This window comes from Ammospiza caudacuta, chromosome 5 (assembly GCF_027887145.1).
Source record: "Ammospiza caudacuta isolate bAmmCau1 chromosome 5, bAmmCau1.pri, whole genome shotgun sequence".
Lineage (NCBI taxonomy): Eukaryota > Metazoa > Chordata > Aves > Passeriformes > Passerellidae > Ammospiza > Ammospiza caudacuta.
In genome coordinates, this window is record NC_080597.1 from 5,615,138 (window position 1) to 5,637,010 (window position 21,873).

At 46.0% G+C, this 21,873-nt stretch overlaps 1 protein-coding gene across 1 annotated transcript in view; it reads left to right on the plus strand.

Moving 5' to 3' along the window:
• CACNA2D4 (calcium voltage-gated channel auxiliary subunit alpha2delta 4) overlaps positions 1 to 21,873 on the plus strand; it is a 119,443-nt gene that overhangs the window by 31,474 nt on the left and 66,096 nt on the right. The window contains exons 16-26 of the mRNA XM_058804820.1: positions 1,249 to 1,329; positions 3,444 to 3,518; positions 4,680 to 4,766; positions 7,995 to 8,066; positions 12,287 to 12,348; positions 13,034 to 13,101; positions 13,218 to 13,263; positions 14,713 to 14,810; positions 17,131 to 17,224; positions 18,161 to 18,256; positions 20,362 to 20,489. Coding sequence (XP_058660803.1) covers positions 1,249 to 1,329; positions 3,444 to 3,518; positions 4,680 to 4,766; positions 7,995 to 8,066; positions 12,287 to 12,348; positions 13,034 to 13,101; positions 13,218 to 13,263; positions 14,713 to 14,810; positions 17,131 to 17,224; positions 18,161 to 18,256; positions 20,362 to 20,489 — 907 coding nt within the window. The remainder of the gene's footprint in view (positions 1 to 1,248; positions 1,330 to 3,443; positions 3,519 to 4,679; positions 4,767 to 7,994; positions 8,067 to 12,286; positions 12,349 to 13,033; positions 13,102 to 13,217; positions 13,264 to 14,712; positions 14,811 to 17,130; positions 17,225 to 18,160; positions 18,257 to 20,361; positions 20,490 to 21,873) is intronic.

The window sequence follows — 21,873 nt, forward strand, 5'->3', positions numbered from 1 at the left end:
TGAGACAGAGGCAACCCAGCTTTGTGGGACTCTAAAGCCAAAGGGGCTCTGAACAAACATTCAGCCATCAGGGAAGGCAGCAGAGCTCTGGCAGGGTGGATGGGTGATCATTTATCTGTCAGAATGATAGTCTGTGATTTCTTTAAAACACCCCTTAAATATGACGCTTCTTGTTTTATCCCTTCCATTTTCAAACCAAGCCTAGTTTACAGAGCCTGAAATTTCAGGCTGAAAGAGATCATTACCTTGTCTAGTCTGCATTTTATTGCAGACCTTTACATCTCACACAGATGAGTGAAATATCCTGGTTTTGGCAAAAGCATCATTGAAGAAAGGCATCCAGGCCCAAGCTCTCTCTATTGTGGTTTTTAACTCTCAGTGAAAAACTGGTGTCTGAATTCTGCTTTTAAGTTGTCTGACCTCACCTTCCTGTCATAATGGCTTCCTCAGATTAAAAAGCCTGTACCCTTTAGTAAGTTCTCATGGGAAGCATCTTCTACACTGCCATAAAATCAAACCTGTCTATCTTGATAGGATTAAAAAGGTTGAATTAGTTCGATGATTTGATAAGGGCATTTCCTCTGGGGTTAGAAACCCTTTAGGCACTCTTTTCTGTAGCATTTCTAATTTCTCAGCATGCTTTTAAAATGGAGAATGGTACCTTATCAGTGCTGTACAAGGGATAAATTCTTCATCCAGGTCCTACAAGTGACTGTGTGCCTTCTCCACCTGGGGCTGACCATAGCCTGCATTAGCACAGCACTGCAGTGGGAGTCTGGGTGTATTTTATCCATAATGCTCTCCAGCTGCTTATTTAAAAAACAGATCCCCATGCCATGGAGGGGGGATTTCCTTTTTTCAGGGTTAACAGTTTTGTATTTGGCATTTATTTAGTTGGCCCAATTTATCAACCTATTCATGTTGTCGGTTTGCATTATTTTCTTGACCTTATTGCTATTTACACATACTGAATGCAGGGATTTGCCCTCAAAACTTGTTGTCAGTGATTTTGTTACTTCTGAATCACAGCAGTGAATACTGATTAGTGTTGTGTAGAAATACTCTTCTCCATGAACACTGGAATAACCTCTGTGGAGTTTTTGAAGTATATTAATTGGTTTTGAATAACCACTTTCACAGAAGCCTAGAGGGGATGGGTGAGAAACTACTAGGCAGACCATAATGTGTTTTCAGGTATAAAATTATGCAGGTTTTGCTTCTGAAAATGGATTCTCCTTTGTGTTAAAGCGATCCCATGGCATTCTTCTGGGTGTGGTGGGCTCTGATGTACCACTGAGGGAGTTGCTGAAACTTGCTCCACGCTACAAGGTAAGACTGAGATAATGCAGTTGGTTCCTTTGCACAGCAGAGTCACTACTCACACTTCCATGGGTATGACTGAAAAATCACTTCTGCTGCTCTGTAGGAAAAACTGTGAGCCTGAGGGAAGAGTTGGATGTAGTGGTGTGTGGTTTCCATACAGCACATATGAAATAATTTACTACTACAAGCTTTTAGGCTGCTTCAGCAACACAAGGACTGGGTGATCCAGTAGGTTGGCAAAAGGTCATGGAACCTTTGCATCCTGATGGTCACCAGCCTAAATCTCTCAGAGATGACAGCCTGTATTAGAAGAATTGAAGTTTTATATCCAGTTCCCAGTGGACAAGAGCTGCCATGCCAGCTGGCAAAAAATGTATTCTTTTCACTGTCAATATTCTTAGCTGAAAAACTGAGGGCTGAATGGATTGTGGAGAGCCAACTCTCCTGTCATGCCTAGAGGTTCCTTTCTCCAGATCAGCATGATGGTTTCTTGGCAGGACAGTGTACAGAAAGTTGGCTTTCACTCATTTTATGCTGTACCTGGATAGAGTATTTGCTCTCCAGAATTGTTAGTCAAAAAACTTTCCATTAGCTCTGTGTTCAATGTATCTTAAAAAAAATGTTCATCCATAGGAAATTCCCCCAGAGATGCACTGTTTGGTTTGGTTTCTGCTGTAGATTTCAGGCAGTGACCCTTTGTTCAGTCAGGAGACAACAAGCACATCCAAGGACCACCCTGAAATCTGGCAAGTTGAACCAACATTTCAAGTTTTTGTTTTCTCTTCAATAACTATCAGACAACTACTACCAGTGAGGCAGTTGTCCAAAATCTGATTGCTGAAGACTCACAGGACTGAAAGTGCTGTCAGAAGCTGTGAATTTCTGTGGTGCTTCCAGACATGGATTCAGGGCAGACCATTAACAGGCAGCTGTAGGAAATGATCCTGCAGACAACCCTGGAACTGAGAATGTCAGGGTGCATGCACTCAGCATGCAAAGCTGCCTGCTTTGGGTCAATTTTTATATGATTTCTATATAGGAATAATGCCTTTTTATCTCCCCCCCATGTCACTCAAAGGACAGATATACAATAATTTTTTTTTATTCTGGGCTAAGGAGGGTCACTGTTCTTTCCTCCAAGCAGTGCCAGGAAAGGAGGGGAAAAATTTTGATTTCATTATATCAGCAGCAGGACATATCTTCTCAGAAACTCCTCCAACTCCTGACCAGTTTGGAAATCTAGGGTCCTCAACTTGAATTCCCTAGTACATGGGCTCCAAAAGGACCAGTTCCAGCATTCCAGACCTCTGGAGCTTATATATTAATGATTGGGCTTTTACTGGGCTGGGAAATTTCAGCTTTAATGGGCCAAAAAAGAAATTTGCTGATCCAGTGTCTTGGTTTCATTTTTGCCACACTGAGTTAAGCCAAGTGTGGTTTTCAAGAAACTGCTTCACATAGAGATATGGTCCAAGGTTTTGGTCTGGGATGTGTGAAATACAGAATTGATTCCCTGAATACACAGACAGACTGTAAATTAGTTACCTCCTCAATTCCCTACGTTATCCCTCCAGGATTGTCTCTGTAGGAATAGAGTTGGAACTTTTTTTTTTAAGATAGAAACTTTATTCATTGCTGTTTTTCTTGAGACATCTAATGTTTTGGCAAGCACAGGCTATCTGCAGATTTTTAGCAACTCAGGATGTAGTTGGAATTTGCATTATATATGGGCTTGAGCTGAGTAATGGCTCTCTTGGAAATCTCTCACAGATCAGGTCAGCCGGTGTCTGCTCTTGATAGATTATGCTATTCCTGAAAAATTGTTTTAAAACTAAAATTTTCCCTATCACTGCCCATTTCCTGTGCATCTCTGCTGTGGAGGGCTCAGTCTGCCTCTGGGTGCTGATTGTCCATGCTGACAATCAGACTGTAGGAGGACATATTTTTCTGAATGTGTACACAGACCAACTTCCTGCACATCCTTTTGTGCACAGACAAATACCTGCTTTGGGATGGATTCCATTTTCTGCTGGTCAATACCTTTAAAAGGAAAATATTTCTCAATATTGGTGGTGCCTGGGTGTGATCAGCACTGATTATTGTCATGCCTCTTTCTGCAGCTGGGTGTCCATGGCTACGCCTTCCTCAACACCAACAACGGCTACATCCTCTCACACCCCGACCTCCGTCCTTTGGTACGTGCAGCTGTGCATCTGAGACCCTTTGCTGGCTTGAACACGGGGACTTTCTGTGCTGCTTCTGATTCCTTTGGGGGTTTTGGGCTGTGAAGGCCACCAGCTCTGACATGCAGGCACCCAGGAGCAGGAGGGCCAGCTGGCCTCATTGCTGAGATGCCCAGCACGGGAGGATTTTACATTCCAGACACGTTTCTGGTCTGCCCAAACCCACCTGCTCACATCTATAAGCATTAGTGTGGTCACCACAAGAGAAAGCTGCTCTGAAGCCCCATGGTGGCCCTGTCTTCAGAAAGGCAGCTTTGGCCAGGGTCACCACAGGCACATGAAACCATATGTCCCTACATTATCCAAACCATTTATCATCAATACACTTTTAATTAACCTTCCTCTATATTTCCTAGTATCAAAAACAATAATCAACTGCCATCATCATTTCATAACCACCCCAAAACAAACTAACCCTAGAACTAACCCCCCCCCCAAAAAAAAAAAAAAAAAACAAAAATATAAATCGTGATCATAAATCATCAACCAATCATCCACCAAATTTTACGTTCTTGTAAAGGTAAAGTGTGTGAAGAGAAGGGACACGCCGCGTTTCCAGGGCGGGGCAAGGCACAGCCCTTGCTGCTTTATCCCTGCAGCGTCAATTGGCCTCTCCCAGTCCGATTCACGCCTTCTCCCTCACCCGGAGATTAGGGGAATAGCCCTCTGGCGTCAGTTAGTTGTAGGTGAAAAGTCTCCCGTGAGTGCAGTTAAACCTGACTCCCATCAGAAGAGATCTCCTGCTGGTATTATAATGTTAATGGGATTATACTCAGCTGCAGGGAAAAAAACTGATTTCCTGCAGGCAGGGGTGTTGCACTGATCTGTTTAGGGGAAGGAGGCCACAGCCTCTGCCTGTAAGTTTAGCTGTGTTCCTGTCTGTCCCACTGGGACTGCCCTAGCGCCTCACTGCCAGTGTAAAGAAATCTGTGACATGGGACCAAGAAATTCTGCCTACTGCACAAATTCTGCCTGCCTAGTCAGAGAATAAATGAGACACCCCTATTTTTCAAATTACACACCAATTCTTAAAGGATTGGTTTAGGAATTGATGTAGCTACTTACTTGAATATTTTTCTTTTTCCTTTTTTTTTTTTTTTTTTTTAATTCCAGTATAAAGAAGGAAAGAAACTGAAGCCTAAGCCGAACTACAACAGCGTAGATCTTTCAGAAGTGGAGTGGGAAGACCAGGATGAAATAGTGAGTGTCAGAAAGTGGATTTAGCCTCTTGTAGCACCTTCTTTCTACTGCTTTGTGTGCCTGTATGGAAGGTGAGGGGGGCATTCCTGCTGTTTCTCTGTGCCTGACTGGCTCTGACTAAGAGAGATGGGTGGTTTACAGGAGGACAAAAGATGAAGCTCCCCTACCAAGTGCTTGCCTTCCTTCCCAGTATGAGTTTTCCTTCTTATGGAACAAAGAAGAAGTGCTGGGAAGAGGAAGGAAGCACTTTGGAGGATGCTCCAGGGAGCCAGTCTGTGTGTACAAAGCCTAATGCTGCCTTAATACAAAGCCAGAGTAGTTTAGGAGTGTGGCAGTGCCCTGTGATGTCACCCACACGTGCAGTGTGTGAGATAAAGCTGAAGCCACTCCACTAATGAGATCAGGAACAAGGAGTACATTCATCAGGGGACTAAAGCTTGCAGTCACTATTAGTAATAAACACAGAGGAAAAACAAATTCCAGAAACCACCTTACTGCGCAGGTGTGGAGTTACTGAAAGCAGTAACTGACCAGAGAGAAAAGATGAAAAGAAAAGCCAAACTCTTTTCTACTGTCTTTTGAGCAAAATTATTAACAAGTGGTAAAGAAGAAACAGTGTACACCTGTAAGAGCTGCACACTGCTGCTTTGCACACCTAGGACCTCAGGTAAAATGAGCACATAGAGAGGTTCCTCTGTGGCTGGTTTTATTTTACTCAGAACTAGGAGGAAATGGATACCTAAATGACTAAGATAAGAACTGAATGTGGAGTAAGATAGAATTAGCTGTGATGCTTCTGGATTACAGGGGAGACTGCTGAGATAAACGGATCTGATGCTTACAGATATCCACTTAAACAGGCAGGACAAACAGCAGCAAGGGGATCAAAGTAGCTACTGCCACTAGTGTAGGCCAAGTATAAAGGCAGCATCAAAGGAGTTTGGGAGGGGGAAGAGTGGCAAATTGAGAAAGGGAACACAGCAGAACTATGTAATGTGGAAAGCAAGACAAAAATAAGTGGTCTTACATGCAGTGGAACCACCAAGATGCAAGTTGCCAGCAGCTTTGTTGTAGGTTCACTGATCTCCTAGAGGACTTTACTCCCATTGCAGTTTTCTCTCTAACTGGAACCACTTTTAGAGCTATACCTCTTTGCCTAGTTTGCTGTTAAAAAAATTAATCTAAGAAATGAAAGAATTATCTGCTTTGCTCTCATGTTTATTTGGCTAGTGGGCTCATGACGAAGTCAGTCTGACCAACTGACACTGATACCTGAATGCAAATACAATACCAAGTGTAAGGTTTCTGTTCATAGGCAATCAGAGTAAAACTATCCGGGGGACAAAAAAATCATGAAACCAGCATGAGAAACAAAAAGCAACTTTGTCTTCCTGTACTGCATCTTCCAGAAGAAAGAAAGATTGCAGTCACAGAGGGTGCAGAGAGATTCAGTGACGTGAGCAATATCTGCAGTGTGACTTCAGCAAGTCTAGAGGCTCTCAAGATACACCCACTGCAGCAGAAAGCTGCCAACATTTCAACACTCATATTTGTAGCTATGGTATTAGATCAATGACAGACTCCACATCAGTTGCAGTATAATCTCAGCAATGCTGATAAGCAGCACATTCAGGCTGGAAAATATGCCCAAGTGCTAATGATGTGTAATGCAGCAAAAAGCAATCCAGGAGAGGCAAGTTGGCATTGTCTGAAAAACACCAACTGGTGCACAATGGTGCAACCTGCAGCCAGGCAGCAGCAAGGGCTTGTCTGTAAAGCAGCACAGGGATATTTATAGTGTGAGGGGCAAAAAGGAGAAGGGTCAAGGGTCTGGAGGGGAGTGGCTGAGGTCTTTTGGTCTGTTCAGCCTGGAGGAGGTTGAGGGAAGACTTCAGTGCAGTTACAGCTTCTCTGAGAGAGGGAGAGGAGGGGCAGGCACTGATCTCCTCTCTGTGGTGACAGTGACAGGACTCAGGGAATGGCCTGAAGCTGTGCCAGGGCAGGTTTAGGTTGGGTATCAGGAAAAGGTTTTACCCACAGAGGGTGGTTGGGCTCTGGAACAGCTCCCCAGGGCAGTGGGCACAGCACAGGCTGCCAGAGCTCAAGGAGTGTTTGGACAATGCTCTCAGGCGCAGGGTGTGACTTTTGGGGATGGTGCTGTGCAGGGCCAGGAGTTGGACTTGCTGATCCTTGTTTCCAGTTCAGGATATTCTATAATTCTAAACTCAGAACAAATCCTGCAGGCTGTCAGACCAGAACAAAGAGTATGCCGAGGCTTTGGAAGAAGGCAAAACACTCTTAGCCAGAAAGGAGTAATAGTACCAGTCAGTGTTTTCATTTCCAAGATGTGGGCCTTGGGAAACATGAGCTTTATATTCTAGGTCTGTAAATAACCCACATCAAACAGCCATAATAAACAAAACCATGGCCTTGTAAAGCCAGTGCAGTTGAGACTGGCTAGCACCTGAATGGAGGCCTGTTTCTGGAAGTAAGGAAACAATTTGTGAATGAGTAAGTTACTTCCCACCTATTTTTTTTCTATCCAGCCTGAAGCAATAGACTTGATATGCTCTGGCAGGCTGGACCTGAAGTCAAAGCCTCTCTACTTGTGGAAAAATTTCCTGGATCTTTCTTGCAAGAGGCTGGGAGTCACTGTGAAAATTACATTTTACCTTTGGAACCTGGGTTGAATAAAGTGGTCTTCTCACTGCCTACCCTGCTCTCATATATTCTTGCTTTACTGTGCTAAACAGCTGCTTTGCTGCCCCTCAGAAGTGTTGCTGAATACAGCCTATAATTTATAAATCAGTTTTTAAAATGTCAAAGATCTTTGGATTCAGTCTGAGGGAGTTAGTGGGTTTCTCAGTTTCCTCCTCTTCCAGGCTCTCAAAGCACTGTGCTAATGAATTTCTGGCTGCCAAACAGTGAAGTCTGTAAGTGGGACTGGCAATTTCATAGATTCCAGATCTTTTATTTTTGCTCAAAGACATATCAAGAAGCTTTCAGGATAAACTATTACTATTCTGTATCACTTATCAGCTTGACTGTCCAAAGATTCTGATCACTGCAAACAAGATTTCTGTTTAAAAGAAGCAAGACAGAGCTGGGGAGGAGAGGGAGCCAATTGTGATTCTTTCTGCCAGCCCCTGTGTGTTAATTACAAGGCTTTGTTAATTCCTGCTGGGTCCTGCTTGGAGACACTAACAGCAAACTTGTTCACCTCTGCAGCTGAGAAGTGCTATGATCAATGGGGAAACAGGCTACCTCTCCATGGATGTGAAGGTCCCTGTGGACAAAGGGGTAAGAAATTCTCCTTCTGTTCAGGTCACCCAGGGGAGTGGATGCTGAAAAACCACAAGGGATGTGGTTTTCAATGTTCAGCATTCCTGAGTGTGAGGATTTCATTGTTTCACCACATATATAACCCATGTGCTAAAGACATACAGGAGAACATCGTTAGAAGTCCTTATTACACCTACCAACATTCTGCTTTCAGAAAGGTACTGGAAACATCTCTCAGCTCCCTGCTTTGTCCAGGCAAAGCCAAAAAGCATGTTGGTCATTGTTTATAGGGCTGTGAAATGAATCAGACATCTTCAAGAGTTACAACAGGGGAAGACCATGCTGAACTGACCTAGGCAGAGGGAGATTTGGAGACTGTTTTGCCACCCTCTTTCTCTATAAAAAACTACTCATGAAAACTTTGTCCCTCACTTCGTCAGGATGTGATTCCCTTTATCCAGGTCCAGGATTAAATTTCTATGCAAATATTTGCAGATGTTTTATGAAAAGCCATAGTGAAATGGAGACTTTTGAACACTCCCTACCAGCTCTAGGGCAGGGTTATACATCTTCCTTTGGAATCAGTGCAAAATTATCTCGTACATTTATGTTCACTGGTACTTTTTCATTCACATTTATTTAACTCTCTCGAAGATTTTGGCTTTCATCATTTCCTGTTAGGAAGTATTCCAGAGTCCTGCAAGTTACACTGCCCAGAAGTCTTCTATATTTCAGGAAAATTTTCCATCCTTTATAGAGAGCATTTTTTTTTCAGTGGCTGGCTGAACTATTCCCATGCTAAGCCACAGTCAGCATTAATTCCAACAAACCAAATGCTCACAGCCGCTGCTGAAATGGGGCCATTTCCTACTGAAGACACCCCTCTGTTTCCTCTGAATGGTTGTCCTGCTAGATCTTGTCCCTACATTTTTTTTCTCTCTATTCCTGGTGTTTGTAACTCCCATGGACGTGTTGATGGCTTTGCTTTTCTTCTCCTGAGCATTGCTAACATCTGCATTTGAAATATTTGCACACTTTTCAGCTGTTATGATTGTTCCTGTTGACTCTTCTATCATTTCTGGTGCCCAAATACCAGGGCTTCACTGAATTATGAAACTGTTTCCCTGTTGCTCTGCACAGAGCAGCTATTCTCTGCAGTAGGATATTTCTGAACAGGGAGCCCCCAATCTTCTTTCTGCTGTCCCTTCAATTTTTTTCTCCCTCCCACAACTGCACTGGAGCTGCCGCCCTCAATTCTGTGTTTCTTAGCTATTTTTTCCAGTTGCCATTTTTCCACATGAAACCCACTTCTCCTTTCCATCCAGCCTTTCTAATTTTAAGGGCTGTTGAGACACTTTTTTCAGTGTACAGAGAAATGTTCTGTTTTGTCTTACAGATAGATCCCTGTACAGAAGGGCTGCTAAGGCAGAGTCTGTTCCTCCCATTAGATTTTCTTCCCTCCATGGCCTGTTGTTCACTGTTTCTTTCGGTTTACAGTCCTGCAGCTGGTTCTCCCTCTATATCTTATTTAAGCCCACTTTAACTGATTTTTTTGAATAAAAGTTCATGAGAAGCTGTTTCAAGTACTTTATATAAACCCAAATATATTGAATGACCTTTATTTCCTTCATCCATTACCTTAGTTATTCTATCAGAAAAGTAATCAAGGTCTTAGAGCAAGACCTATTCTTTGTAGGTCTAGATTGCTTCTTTTGCTAGCTTAACCCCTTTGTGCACCCTCAATAACACTCTTCTGAGTCATCCAATGCTATCTTTTAGTTCAGTATTTTAGAGACATCCTTCTGCTCCCCTACCCAGGGGAAAAAGAAGATAACAAAAAGTAGCCTTGGTAAAGAGATATTATTTGTTCCATTTGCAGCTCTGGAAGCCTTGTGAAGCACAACAGGGGACTGAGGCTGAGTCTGTGACAATTTTACTATTAGCAGAATACACACAGAGTGGAAACCAGAAATGAAGCTTAGTAATTCCCACTTGTACTCTGCTAGCTGATGAAGCAGAGCAGCTTTGAAACAAAGAAAGTGCTGACAGAGCCTTGAAACTAATAGAATGAGGCACCCAGACTGTGGAGAGGAGACCTGAGTGAAGGGGATAGAAATGATTGTGTCAGCCACGTAAATGTCAATACTCCACATTGATTTCAGGAGGGTATCAAGAACAGAGTGAGATAGAGAGGAAAAAACAAGGAGCAAATACAGGAGGCAGTTGTTAGGGAGTTCTAGGGGCAGAAATGCCTTCTCTTACAGCTTGAGTACAGAAGGACTGTGACTGTAAAAGCAGAAGAGAGAGGGCATGGGTGGAAGTTGTGGCAAACCTCTGGTAATGGCAACAGCCATGCCTGGATGCCTAGCACAGCATCCAGTCTGGAATCCACGTGTTTCCAGAGTGCAGGGGATGGCAGTCAGCCATCCTGTCACTGTGCCAGCGTGCCCATGCTCTCCTCCCTTGAGCCCTGCTATGCAGCAAAGTCCTGCCTCATCATCCTCAGCCCCACTTGGCTCAGGGGTGGCTCTGCTTCTTTTCCATGCCATGGGTAAGGGGTGGTACCTCCAGCTGTCTTGGGGCTGGCTGAGCACTCATCAGAAGAGGGGCAGGTCAGGGGAAAAAAGGAGGAGCAGAACAAGCCCTGCTAAAGGAAAGGGTATCAGGGTAGTGGCCAGGTCTTTTCCATGCCTCCCTGCCTCCATCATCAGATCAGACAGGAAGAAAAGGGAGGGTAAATGCCTTTTGTACCACCCACAGCCACCAAAACACCACCAAGTTATATTCTCTGGGGGTACCACAGCCCTTTGGGAGATCTTGCACATTAAGAGAAATAACTTCTTGGGAAGGGTTATTTTAAATTGGAATGGACCGCCCAGGGAGGTGGTGGAGTCACCATCCCTGGAGGTGTTCAGGAGAGGCCTGGACGTGGCACTTAGTGCTGTGGTCTGCTTGACAAGGTGGTGATAGCTCAAAGGATGGGCTCGGTGATCTCAGAGCTCTTTTCCAACCTCAATGATTCTGTGATTCTGTGTGGTCTTGTCTCAGCAGAAGACCCTGTTGTTCAGCAGTACAGTTGCAATGCATGAGAGGGGTGGGAAAAGGGGCTAAGCCACCTGCCACCTCCTCACCTACCAATATCCTGAATGCCCATCAGCACACCTAATGATATCCCCCATCCCTGTCAGCACAGTGAGCACAAACTGGGTGTACTCTGTGGAGCTGGAGCCCTCTGTGCCTCACTCCCCTTCCAGGGCTGCTCAGCTCAAGCAGGTTAGAGCAGGCATGGTTTTCCCTGGGGAACACTGAGTTTTCTGTGTTCCCTCCCCTGTCTCCCACACACATCCTCTCATCTCGTTCTCAGACTGGGTCTAGGATTTTAAACATATTAGGGTTCATATACTGGCATAAGGCTTGGATAGAAACTTTCCAGAAACTTTTCTCCTTTGGAAAAGCGTTCCACTGAAATCAACACTTTCCTACAGGAAAAGGCCAGTCTGGCAAACAGATGAAGTTCTGAGGCAGCTTTCAATAATCTGAAATGTCTTCAGTTGAAATGTCAGTCTGAAAAAAATATTTGCGTGCGAATCAAAATGGCTTGGATTTGAAACAGCACTTTTTTTCCAAATTGAAAATGTAATTTTTTTTTAAACTGATTTTTTTTTAACAAAATTGGAATATGCTAATGTTTTGTCCCACTTTGGTGTGAAAGCAAATGTCAGGAATATCAGCATTTCCTACAGGAGTGGGGAGACTTGGCCCTGGCTGCCCACCCACGCAGAGGATAGGTTTGCCATTCTGCCTCTCCTTCAACTCCACTCCTCCTTCCTATCTGCCCCTGAGCCCCCCTCCAGCTGGAGATGATGATGATGATGATGATGTGCAAAGCTGTCAGGGCTGCTGTGTCTAGCAGAAGAGCAGCAGGGCCCCAGCTTGGAGGGGCTGAGAGGGAGGGCAGCTTCCCCCCAGCCCTTTCTGCAGCCAGTGCAGGAGCCCTAGAACAAAGAAAGGTTTATCTGCAGCCCTTGTTGCAAAGATAGAGTGGCTGCCTGGATCCTGGAAGTCTCAAGGTGCTGGATATGCTGAATACTGCACATTCATGCCAGCCTCCAGCCAGCCCCAGCAGGGTGAGAGGTGTTGGCTTTGCTCAGCCTTGGGGACATTATCCCAGGCCCCCATCCCACTATGCCCTTGCTCTGTCAGAGGGTCTCTCTTACTCATTCATTCTCTCATTTCAGAAACGAGTTCTCTTCCTCACCAATGATTATTTCTTCACGGACATCAGTGGCACACCCTTCAGGTGAGCAAGGACTTGTGGCACCAATGCAGTGTATCAGAAGTCTGAGCAGCAGACCAGTTCCTTCTCTTCATAAATCTTACTACAAGACATGAGTAGAGCAGTAGGAATAAATGAATTCTTTGTTCCTGTTGCCATTAAAATATTATTTGGGGTCAATTCAAAAGGAATATTATGATTTACCTGAAATTCAGAGTCTGACAGCTATATACCTTAGATAAAGCATGTTGTTTTATTTCAGAGAAATGAGACAGCTTAAATTTTCATTTTCACTGAATATGGTTTATGGTACTGGTGTATGGCTTTAAAAAAACCTCAACATTGTTATACACTGAAAATTATAAAACAGCAATTAACAAGTTTAGGAAATTGTGAGGGGGAGGGGAGGGAGGGGGGTGTTGTTTTTTTTCCCCAGCTAAAATGGTTTGAAACTGGCAGAGATTTGAGAAAAGTTATCGTTGACCTGAACCTACAGTGTTGGCCAAAAAAATTGTCACCAGCAATGCCTCATAACTCTGCAGACAGTTCCTTAGCCCCCTGTGCTGAAATCGGATCTCACTTAATCCTCTTCCGATGATGTTCTTTTCTTTAATAGCTGTGGAGGGAGTTAATGTCATTAAGGGTTGGAACTGCAGGCAATGGCACCTTTCCTTGCTGACAAGCCCTCTGTTTTCCCTCTTGCCTGCAGCCTGGGTGTTGTGCTGTCCAGGGGGCACGGGGAGTACATCCTGCTGGGGAACACTTCCGTGGAAGAAGGTAGGTTAATCTGAAAGGGACAGGGGAGCTACCCTGAACGTCACCAGTTCTCCTTCAGAGCCTCTGTGTGTCTGTCTGCTTCCTCACTGAATACTCCATGTTCTCTCTGGTTTCAGGTTTGCATGACCTGCTCCAGCCAGACCTGTCTTTAGCAAACGAATGGTAAGTGGAGGAAATCCTGTCAGTGACACAGGACTTTGTCATGATGTTTGGGCAAAGTTCCCAGCAGTCTGGTTTGAGTTCACCACCCTCTGTGCCTAGGGAAAAAGCAGTGCTGTTCAGGGGCTGGACCTGCAAAGACCTGATTGTCTCCAGGCAATTGACTTTCCCCTCTTCTGTTGGGAGATCCCACCAAGACCTGACACATTCCTCTCCAAAGAAACAGCTGAGATTTATCCTCAGTCTGCTGTGCTCACACTTACTTTGTTCCTCCTCACATTGCTCAGAATTGTCTCACAAAACCTACACTATGTCAGACCTGTTAGGCAATTTTGTTGCGAGCTTGGTGAGAGATTGAAATACTTTTTTAAATCCTAGTTTATTTTTGGTTGGCATCCTTCTGAACTGTGCCTAGACCTAACTTCTAGTGAACACGGAGGTGATTTATAACCCCCATTTCAATAGCAAGCAGAACTTACAGTTTTGCTTGGTTTGGATATGAAACAGGGTGAAGCACGGCACTTTCCATTTATTGCTGTGAGGTTTGGGGTTTTCATGAACCCAACATTCAGTCCCACTCAGTCACATGAACCCAGGCTGTATCAAAGCCAAAATAACTATATTCGAGCAGCCCTGCACCCCTTCTCACCTCTCATTATGCTGTCAAGTTTCACAAGCAGCACATTTGAGACACAAACAACGACTTCTCCTTCTTCTACTCCTGACTTCAGGTGTTAGCTTACCACACTTTACATATTCATTTCTCTTAGACTTTTCTCATAAATCACTCCTTTCAGCCTCTTTATGACTTTTAATTCTATCTTATAACCCCTTCCTCTCCCTTGTCCTGACAACGGAGCAGTCAAAATTGGAAGCCAGATTAGAAGACTGGTTTCTTTTATAGCACAGAGCATTTCTAATACATCCTTTTACCTTTGCCAAGCTGTGTCCTGAGGCTCCTGCAGTTCTGTCCCCGTGGGACAGCTTTTGTTGTCACCATATTTCACTGCAAGACCATTCCTCATTGCACACTTTGTTCCTCTGTCTCTTACTTTTTCTGCTCCTAGTCTGGTCTCATGTTGCACATGACCCTCTGCTTTTCAGGTCTCTCCATCACACTGTTAGTGTCTACACAGGCACATGTACACATCTTACACAACATAACACAGGAAACTGCTGGCAGGATTTGGAACAGCTCAGTTGTGTTGTGAGCTGATGCTGGAGAGCGCAGCAGGCAGGTTAATTGGTGTTTGGCTTAGTGGCAGGGTTTGACTTACTGTTAGCCACACTGTTAGCTTTAGAGTGGGCACAACATGCAGCAATGTAAAAGTAAAGACTTTGCAGCCCAAGGTTTCTTGCTGACTTTCTTTTCACAGTTATTATCATGCAGGAGCCTTTGTTTGACTGTGGTTTCTCTTTGCCCTTTTGGGTTTGTTCTCCCCTTCCCACCAGGATTTACTGTATCACCGACATTGATCCCGACCACCGGAAGCTGAGCCAGCTGGAGGCTGTGATCCGTTTCCTCACTGGAGAGGAGCCTGACCTGGAATGTGAGTCCCAGGCACTGAAAGTGCCCTGCTGGGGTCTTTCTGTACCTATCACAAGGGAGAGGGGACTGTGACAACTGATTGGTCTCAGACTGAGCCCCTCTGGCACTTCTTACACAGGCAGGACTGAACTCAAGGCCAGATCAATTCACAAGTGGAAATGAGCTGAGGATCCACCCCCTTGTGTCTATCAGATGATTTTTTTTCCATTTCAAAGCTGACACATAACTCAGCCTTATTGGAGGTCTCAGCACAGGAAATACTGGAAAGTGGAAGGCTTGAATGGAGCGTGGCAGGGGCTGCACTCCAGGTTTAAGACAGACAGACTGAGTGGCCTAGAGGGGACAATGGCAGGAGAAGCCAGGAAAAGTGCTGAGACAACTCAGTTTCCCAGGGACACCAGGCATCATCCTCCAAGGGCTCATGCTTTAAAAAAACCTCAACATTGTTATACACTGAAAATTATAAAACAACAAATAATAAATGAAGGAAACTTTGGGGAAGAAGGGGGTGTTAGGTTTTTTTCCCCAGCTGAAATGGTTTGAAACTGGCAGAGATTTGAGAAATGTTGTCATTGACTTGAACCTACAATGTTGGCCAAAAAAATTGGAGACATGGGTTTTTTTCAGAACAAGGATTTTTAATTTTGTTTTCCAAACACAACAGGTAACTGATCCAAGAGAAAAAAAATGGTTACAGGATTATTATCTTTCCTGCTCCCCCTGTTGCTCATCCCTTGCACCAGGTCCCATTCTCCTGCAGCTGATACAGCACCACTGAAGAGTGGGATTTCTGTGGGGACAGAGATGGCCAGCTGTGCATGGGAATTCCTTACAGCAATTTGGTTTTAGGTTATCCTTCAGCCCCCTTAGTGCTGCCAAGTACAAGCTTTTGTATGTAAGGCTGCACCTCAGAGGCACAAACCTTTGGCACAAGGATGGGAATCTCATAAAAGCAAAATCAACTGTAATCCAGTAATCCTTCCTCCCTTGCACAGTGTGAGCAGAGCCCTCCTGGCTGTCCTTGGAGTAGGCTGGAAAGAGGAGATGTATGCTTTGAAGAGGCCAGGGAGGAGGAAAGTTTCAGGAGAGCTGACTTGGAGAAAAATGCAGGCTTGGAAGTGCTGTGGAGGAAAAACAAATATGATTTGAACACATGAATCCTAGACATGGGGGGCCTCAAGAGGGAAAGATCTCATGGTGGGCTCTGAGTTTGAAGCTTGAGTAACAACAGCTATGGAGAGAAGGATCCTGAAATCTATGGCAAAGAAATTTGGGAGAACTTGAGGTAAAACATTAAGGGACACCTGGAACATAAACCCAGAAGGTTTCAGTGCCAGAAACACTGAAATGGTGGGGTGGCTCCATCTAGAACAGCACTGAAAGGAGCATTTCTGGGACATGATGGTCACCATGTTCTCACAGATTATTGCAAGTAGGGCAATACAGAAACAAAGCAGGTCAAATAAATGGAGTTCTAGGGCATGTCATTTAGCACATGACAATACCTTGAACTTTCCTAATCACTTCTTAGCTCCAGTGCAAAGTGGATTAGAGTGGTAGCCTGCACTGTCTTGAGCATCTGGTGAAAACCAGGACAGGAAAATGTTTTGGGACTCACAGGAAGGAAGGAGGGCAAACAGAGAAGCCAGTGATCAAAGGGACAGAGTAGAGACCATAAAAAAGTCTCTAGTGGTTTTGAGGGAAGCCACATGAGTGGAAGGTTTTGGCTGATATCCTCTCTACAGGATGCCCAGAGGAAAGGTCAAGGCAGGGATTTGAGGCAAAGGCTGTGGACAGCCTGCTCAATGAAGGAGTCAAGTGGCAGTCTCATGAATAACTTCATTTGAAAGCCTCTCACTTGCCCACACTTGTTTGGGCACCACGTTTCCACAGAGTTTGCAGGGGAGCTGATCTGATGATTATGGACATTAGGAAGAAATTATTCACAGAAAGGGTGATCAGTTTTGGCAACAGCTGCCCAGGGAGGTGGTGGAGTCACCATCCCTGGAGGTGTTTAAAGAAAGACTGGATATGGTACTCAGTGCTGTGGTTTGGTTGACCTGATGGTGTTGGGTCATAGGTTGGACTTGATGATCTCAGAGGTCTTTTCCAACATCATTGATTCTGTAATTCTGTGATCTTGGCTGTAGCATCTGCTCCTGTGTTTTCCACCACCCAGGGTGTTAGACATCTTCTCTGCCCTGTAATGGGAGGCCTCTTTTTTATGCCACATTGATCCACTGTGCCACGGGACTCCCTAAAACATCTAGGGAAAAACATGTCTTTCTCTCCTGATTTTTGTTGTTCTTTTTTCTCCTTAGGTGATGAGGAGTTGGTCCAGGAAGTGCTGTTTGATGCAGTGGTCACTGCCCCCATGGAGGCCTACTGGACAACACTGGCCCTCAACATGTCCTTGTAAGTGTACGAGTCATAAATATGGATAGAACACTGCTCTGGGTTTATGCAGTGCCTGAAATAGTCACAAACTTGGCACAGCATACAAGAAACTGCAGAAATAGCTCCAAAAGTTGATAGAAATAGTTCAATAGCTTTAGAAATAGCTTGAAAAGTGTCTCTTAGGAGTAAACTCCGGTAAGCTGGGCCTCCTTGGGAGAGTCTTTAGTATGGTGAGGGTTTTTCTAGTGGAGAAAAGAGAGATTGGTCTTGTCTCTATTGGTGGTACCTCCAGATTGAACCTCAGGAAGATACTGGACAGGCTTGTTTCAGTGAACAACTTTGTATTTTATTATTTCCAGTGAGGCACTTGTTGCTTGTGGTGTCTTGTATCATGTCTCACAGATCTTCCTTCTTTCAGCAGACAACGTCCTGCTCACTGATGTACATGGCCACTGGACTCCTGTTTAAGTTCCTTGTATCCCTACACAAACAGAAGCTGAGCCAGTGACAATCCTGCTAGGACACACAGTTATCAGCACAGCTTTTAAATAGCTACACCAACACACCCTATTTAGTCACATTCTGCTACCCTGGCCATTCCCTGCATCCCTGATCCAGCCATTCTCCTTCTGCAGTTCCTTTCCTGCACTTCAGCCTTGTGAGAGTAGCCTGAAGCAGAGCTAGCAGGGGCAGAGGAGCTTATGGCCTACTTAAAAGAGAATGAAATAAGCAGACTTCAAAGGTTTAAATCTGAGCACAAGTCTTAAACCTGCCAGTTGTCCCCTGTTGCCATGAGCAGGGAGGAGCCACTGTCACTCCTGGTGTAAAGGGTTATATTGCAGAACTTGGGACCAGGTCTCCAGATGTGGCTTCAAGTTTGAAAGGCCCTCACCCTGGGTCATGGCTGTTCTTGTGAGAACTGTTTGCTCCTGCTTGTGTATTTCTGTCCCACAGGGATACTGAGGCAGGCATTGAGATGGCGTTTCTGGGCACTCGGGCTGGGCTCATGAGGAGTGCCCTGTATGTGGGCTCTGAGAAGATTTCCAACAAGTAAGTGCCTAAGCTGCATTACAGGGTTTCTGTCTGTGTCTCTGGAGGGCCAGCATGAAATCACCACCAGCCTTAGAAATGCTTTTGGGGAGGCAGAATGGAAAGGAGAAACACCTTGATGGCATTAATGCTGATTCACAGAATCAGAGTAGGGGGCCTTTGTGTTCCTCTGGTCCTTTTGAGTTTTTCTTAAAATACTGTCCCAGAGTGCATTCATTTAAATGAAACACTTCAACCATTCCCTGACTTCAGTCAGCTGACACAGAAAATGCCCACAGTCACTCCATGTCCCCAGGACCATTTTGCAGTGCAAAGGCTCTGCACTCCAGTGCCCCAGCAACATCCCAGCTTGGCTGTGTTTGATCTTTCTGTCTCAGTTCCTCTCCCAGATTGATGCTGCTCTGCCTCTCACACTGCCCACATGGCAGCAGCATCCCAGTGCCTTGCAGTGAGGCGTTAAGCGATGTGACTGACATCTGTCACATCCCATTCACTGCCTTGTCCTCTCCCTCAAGGCAGGAGGATGTGTGCACTGAAGGGTTTTGATGTGGAAAGGGTAGTTTGCATTCTGTTGCATTTTGGATATGCATGCTGCTGTAGGAAAGGACAGGTCACAGAGGCACACCAGCAGATGGAACAGAAAGGGACCATGTGGGTGGTGGTCATTAGCTTCTCAGCAGCTGTTTCACTGTCCCCAAGTTCCCCAAATATGAGTCCTACCCTCCAGCTCTGCTGTGCCTGAAAGGTGACACTCTTCATGTGTTTGAAGTAGTCTGAACAACTCAGAGTAGTCAGTCTCTGGCAACAAGGGAGAAATGCTGTGTGCTGCAGGAGGTTAATGTGATAATTCCCACTGCTCATCAGGAACAGCATTCAGTGCTTGAAACAGTCACAGTCACCACACTGCAGAGACAGACCCCCACATATCTCACAGGAGGAGCTCCTGGAATCCCCTGAAAGGAAGGAATCCTAAATGAGGAATTATGATGTCAAAATATACAGCAAAACAAGAGTCTGAAAACAAAAGGACTTGCCAGGCAAGCTGTATGAACCTCCAGGGAAACAAATGACCTGATTTTATGAGGTCTCGCTTGAGCACCCACTGCATGTCTTGTCAAGCTCCCAGGACACATCCTCTTGCCTTCAGAAGCATCTCTTTGCTCAAGTACTTCAGTTCCTGCCTCTCTGGGAATCACAGAATCATAGAATTTGTTAAGGGATTAGAATGGACCTTTAAGGTGATCTGTTCCCAGCCCATTCTGCCATGGGGAGGGACACCTCCCATGGATTAAGTTGATTAAGGCATTATCCAACCTGGCCTTGAACACTGCCAGGGCTGGGGCAACCTTCTTAAGCAACCTGTTCCAGCTTCTCACCGGCCTCACCTTAAAAGATTTCTTCCCAGTATCTTATCTAAATTTCCCGTTTTTCAGTCTGTACCCATTTCTCTTTGTCCTATCACTACAGTTCCTAACAGAGTCACTCTCCAGCTTCCCAGCAGCCCCCCTTCAGATACTGGAAGGTTGCTGTGAGGTCTCTGCTCTGAGCATCTCCTGAGGAGATGAGGATTTTTCCCACAGTTGCATAACGTTATGTTTGGGGTGTGTGGTTTGTTTTTTAGGAGACTGCCTAATCCCCTTTCCTCACCTGCTCCCCATCCCCTGCGGTAACTAATGGCCACAAGCACCTGTGCTTCCCTCGCCCACCCGCTCCCCTGGCACTGCGGCGCTGCTCCCGGGGTGTCGTTCCTGGTATATCTTCCGTGCTGCCCGCTTCCCTCCGGCCCTGCCCGCTTCCCTCCGGCCCTGCCCGGCCCTCAGAGCCCGGGGCCGGCCCGGCCCCACCGCCCGCCGGGGGCTGCCGCCGCGGGCCTGGCCCGGGCCAACAGCGGCACCTGGCGGCGGTCGCGGGAGGCGCGGCGGGCGCGGCCGCCCTCAGGAGCGAGGGGGAGCCCTGCCCTGCCCCGGGGGGACAGCGGCGACACCACCGGCCCTCGCCCGTAGAAAAACCCCGGGTGGAGAGGTGAGGGCGATGCGCCCTGCCGCAGGTGTCCCACTGCGTTGCCCTGAGGAGGGCTCCGTGAGCAGCGTGTTCTCTCCCGGCAGGAAATTCCTGACACAGAAGGACAAGGAAAGCATCTTCACCATGGACCACTTCCCTCTGTGGTACCGCAGGGCGGCCGAGCATCCCCCCGGCAGCTTCATCTACAGCATTGTCTCAGAGGATGAATCAGGTAATCCCAACTTAAACACAGAGCAGACAGAGGGAAAGAGAATAAAAGCTCTTTTCGCACCTCACATCCCACACGGCGCCCATCCCGATACCTTTATCACTGCCTCCCGCCTAGTAGAAAGTGCTGGGACCTGCCCTTGTGGTGTTACCTTCACACCAGTGAGGGGCACAGAGCTCATGGGCAAGATGCTGAAAGATGGAGCTACAAGGTGTAGGGAAGGCAGTCAGGAATGAGCAATGCAGGGCTAGAGAGGAGAAGGATGGAAATGGAAATGCAGGGCTTGGGTGGATGGAAAGGTGTAGAGAGGTGGGAGCTGGGGGAACACGAAGTACTTGTGGGGCTGGAATACACATGAAACATGAGAAGGGAGCAGGAGAGGTGTTGCAGAAGGAAGAGGCACAGAGATGAAACCAGGCTTGGGAGGGAACAGCATCAGCCCTGCTGGGTGACAATAACAACTGGCACTGGTGAGGGACCAGCAGACAGTCAGGAAATCTAAGTTCAGAGGGTGTCATTTTTTCCATCACCACTTTCCATGACAGGAAAGGATGGGTTTGTTATGGAAGATGGTGGAGGAAAAGGGTGGAGAGGAAGCATTGGTGTCCCACACAGCAAAGTTCAAACACTAGAGAAAAGCAAGGAGTGGCTTTTCAATATCTCTTGCTTAAGGTGTTGGTTCCTGTATATTCCTGTGAGTATGCAGGGCCAGCCAGGACCTTCTCAAAGGCTGGAAGAGAGCAAAACAGCCTAAAAACAATAAGCAAAACAAAATATTCATGTGAGACTCCTCCACACAAGGCAAAGAGCCCCTTTGTGCTCTTCCCTGGCCCCCAGCTCTCCATCTCTGTCACAGAGCTCAGCACTGTAGCTGTTAAAGCTTTTTGTGGCACAGTGGTGGGAGTCTGGTGGGTGGGAAAGCAAGTAGAAAAGAGAAGAAACCAGCCTGGGAGGCAAGAGATGAACCAGGATGTATAGGGAAAGGAATGGAAAGAGAAAAAACTCAAAACCTACAAAAGCCTCTTTCTCCCCAACACCCTTACATCTCACTTATAAAGCAAGTGTGGAGAGAGGGGGAGAGATGGCAGGAGGGACCTTTCACTCCCCTGCAAGCTATGGATCTGCTCTTTGGGATAGAGTGTGGGTTGGAAAACCAGGCAGTGATATCCAGTGGGCCTTCCTAGGGCAGCCATTACCCAGGCCACAGTGTCACTGCTGGCTAAACACTGGGCTTGTGGCTTGCTGTGGCTTTCTCAGAAGTCACAGCTGGTTTTGGATGAAGTCGGAAGACAAGGAGCTGGCACTGGTCTTTGTTTTACATGGCCATGGGTTAGAAGCTTAAATCAGGTCCAGAACCCCACTCACCTGGAAACCTGGTGCCTGCAGG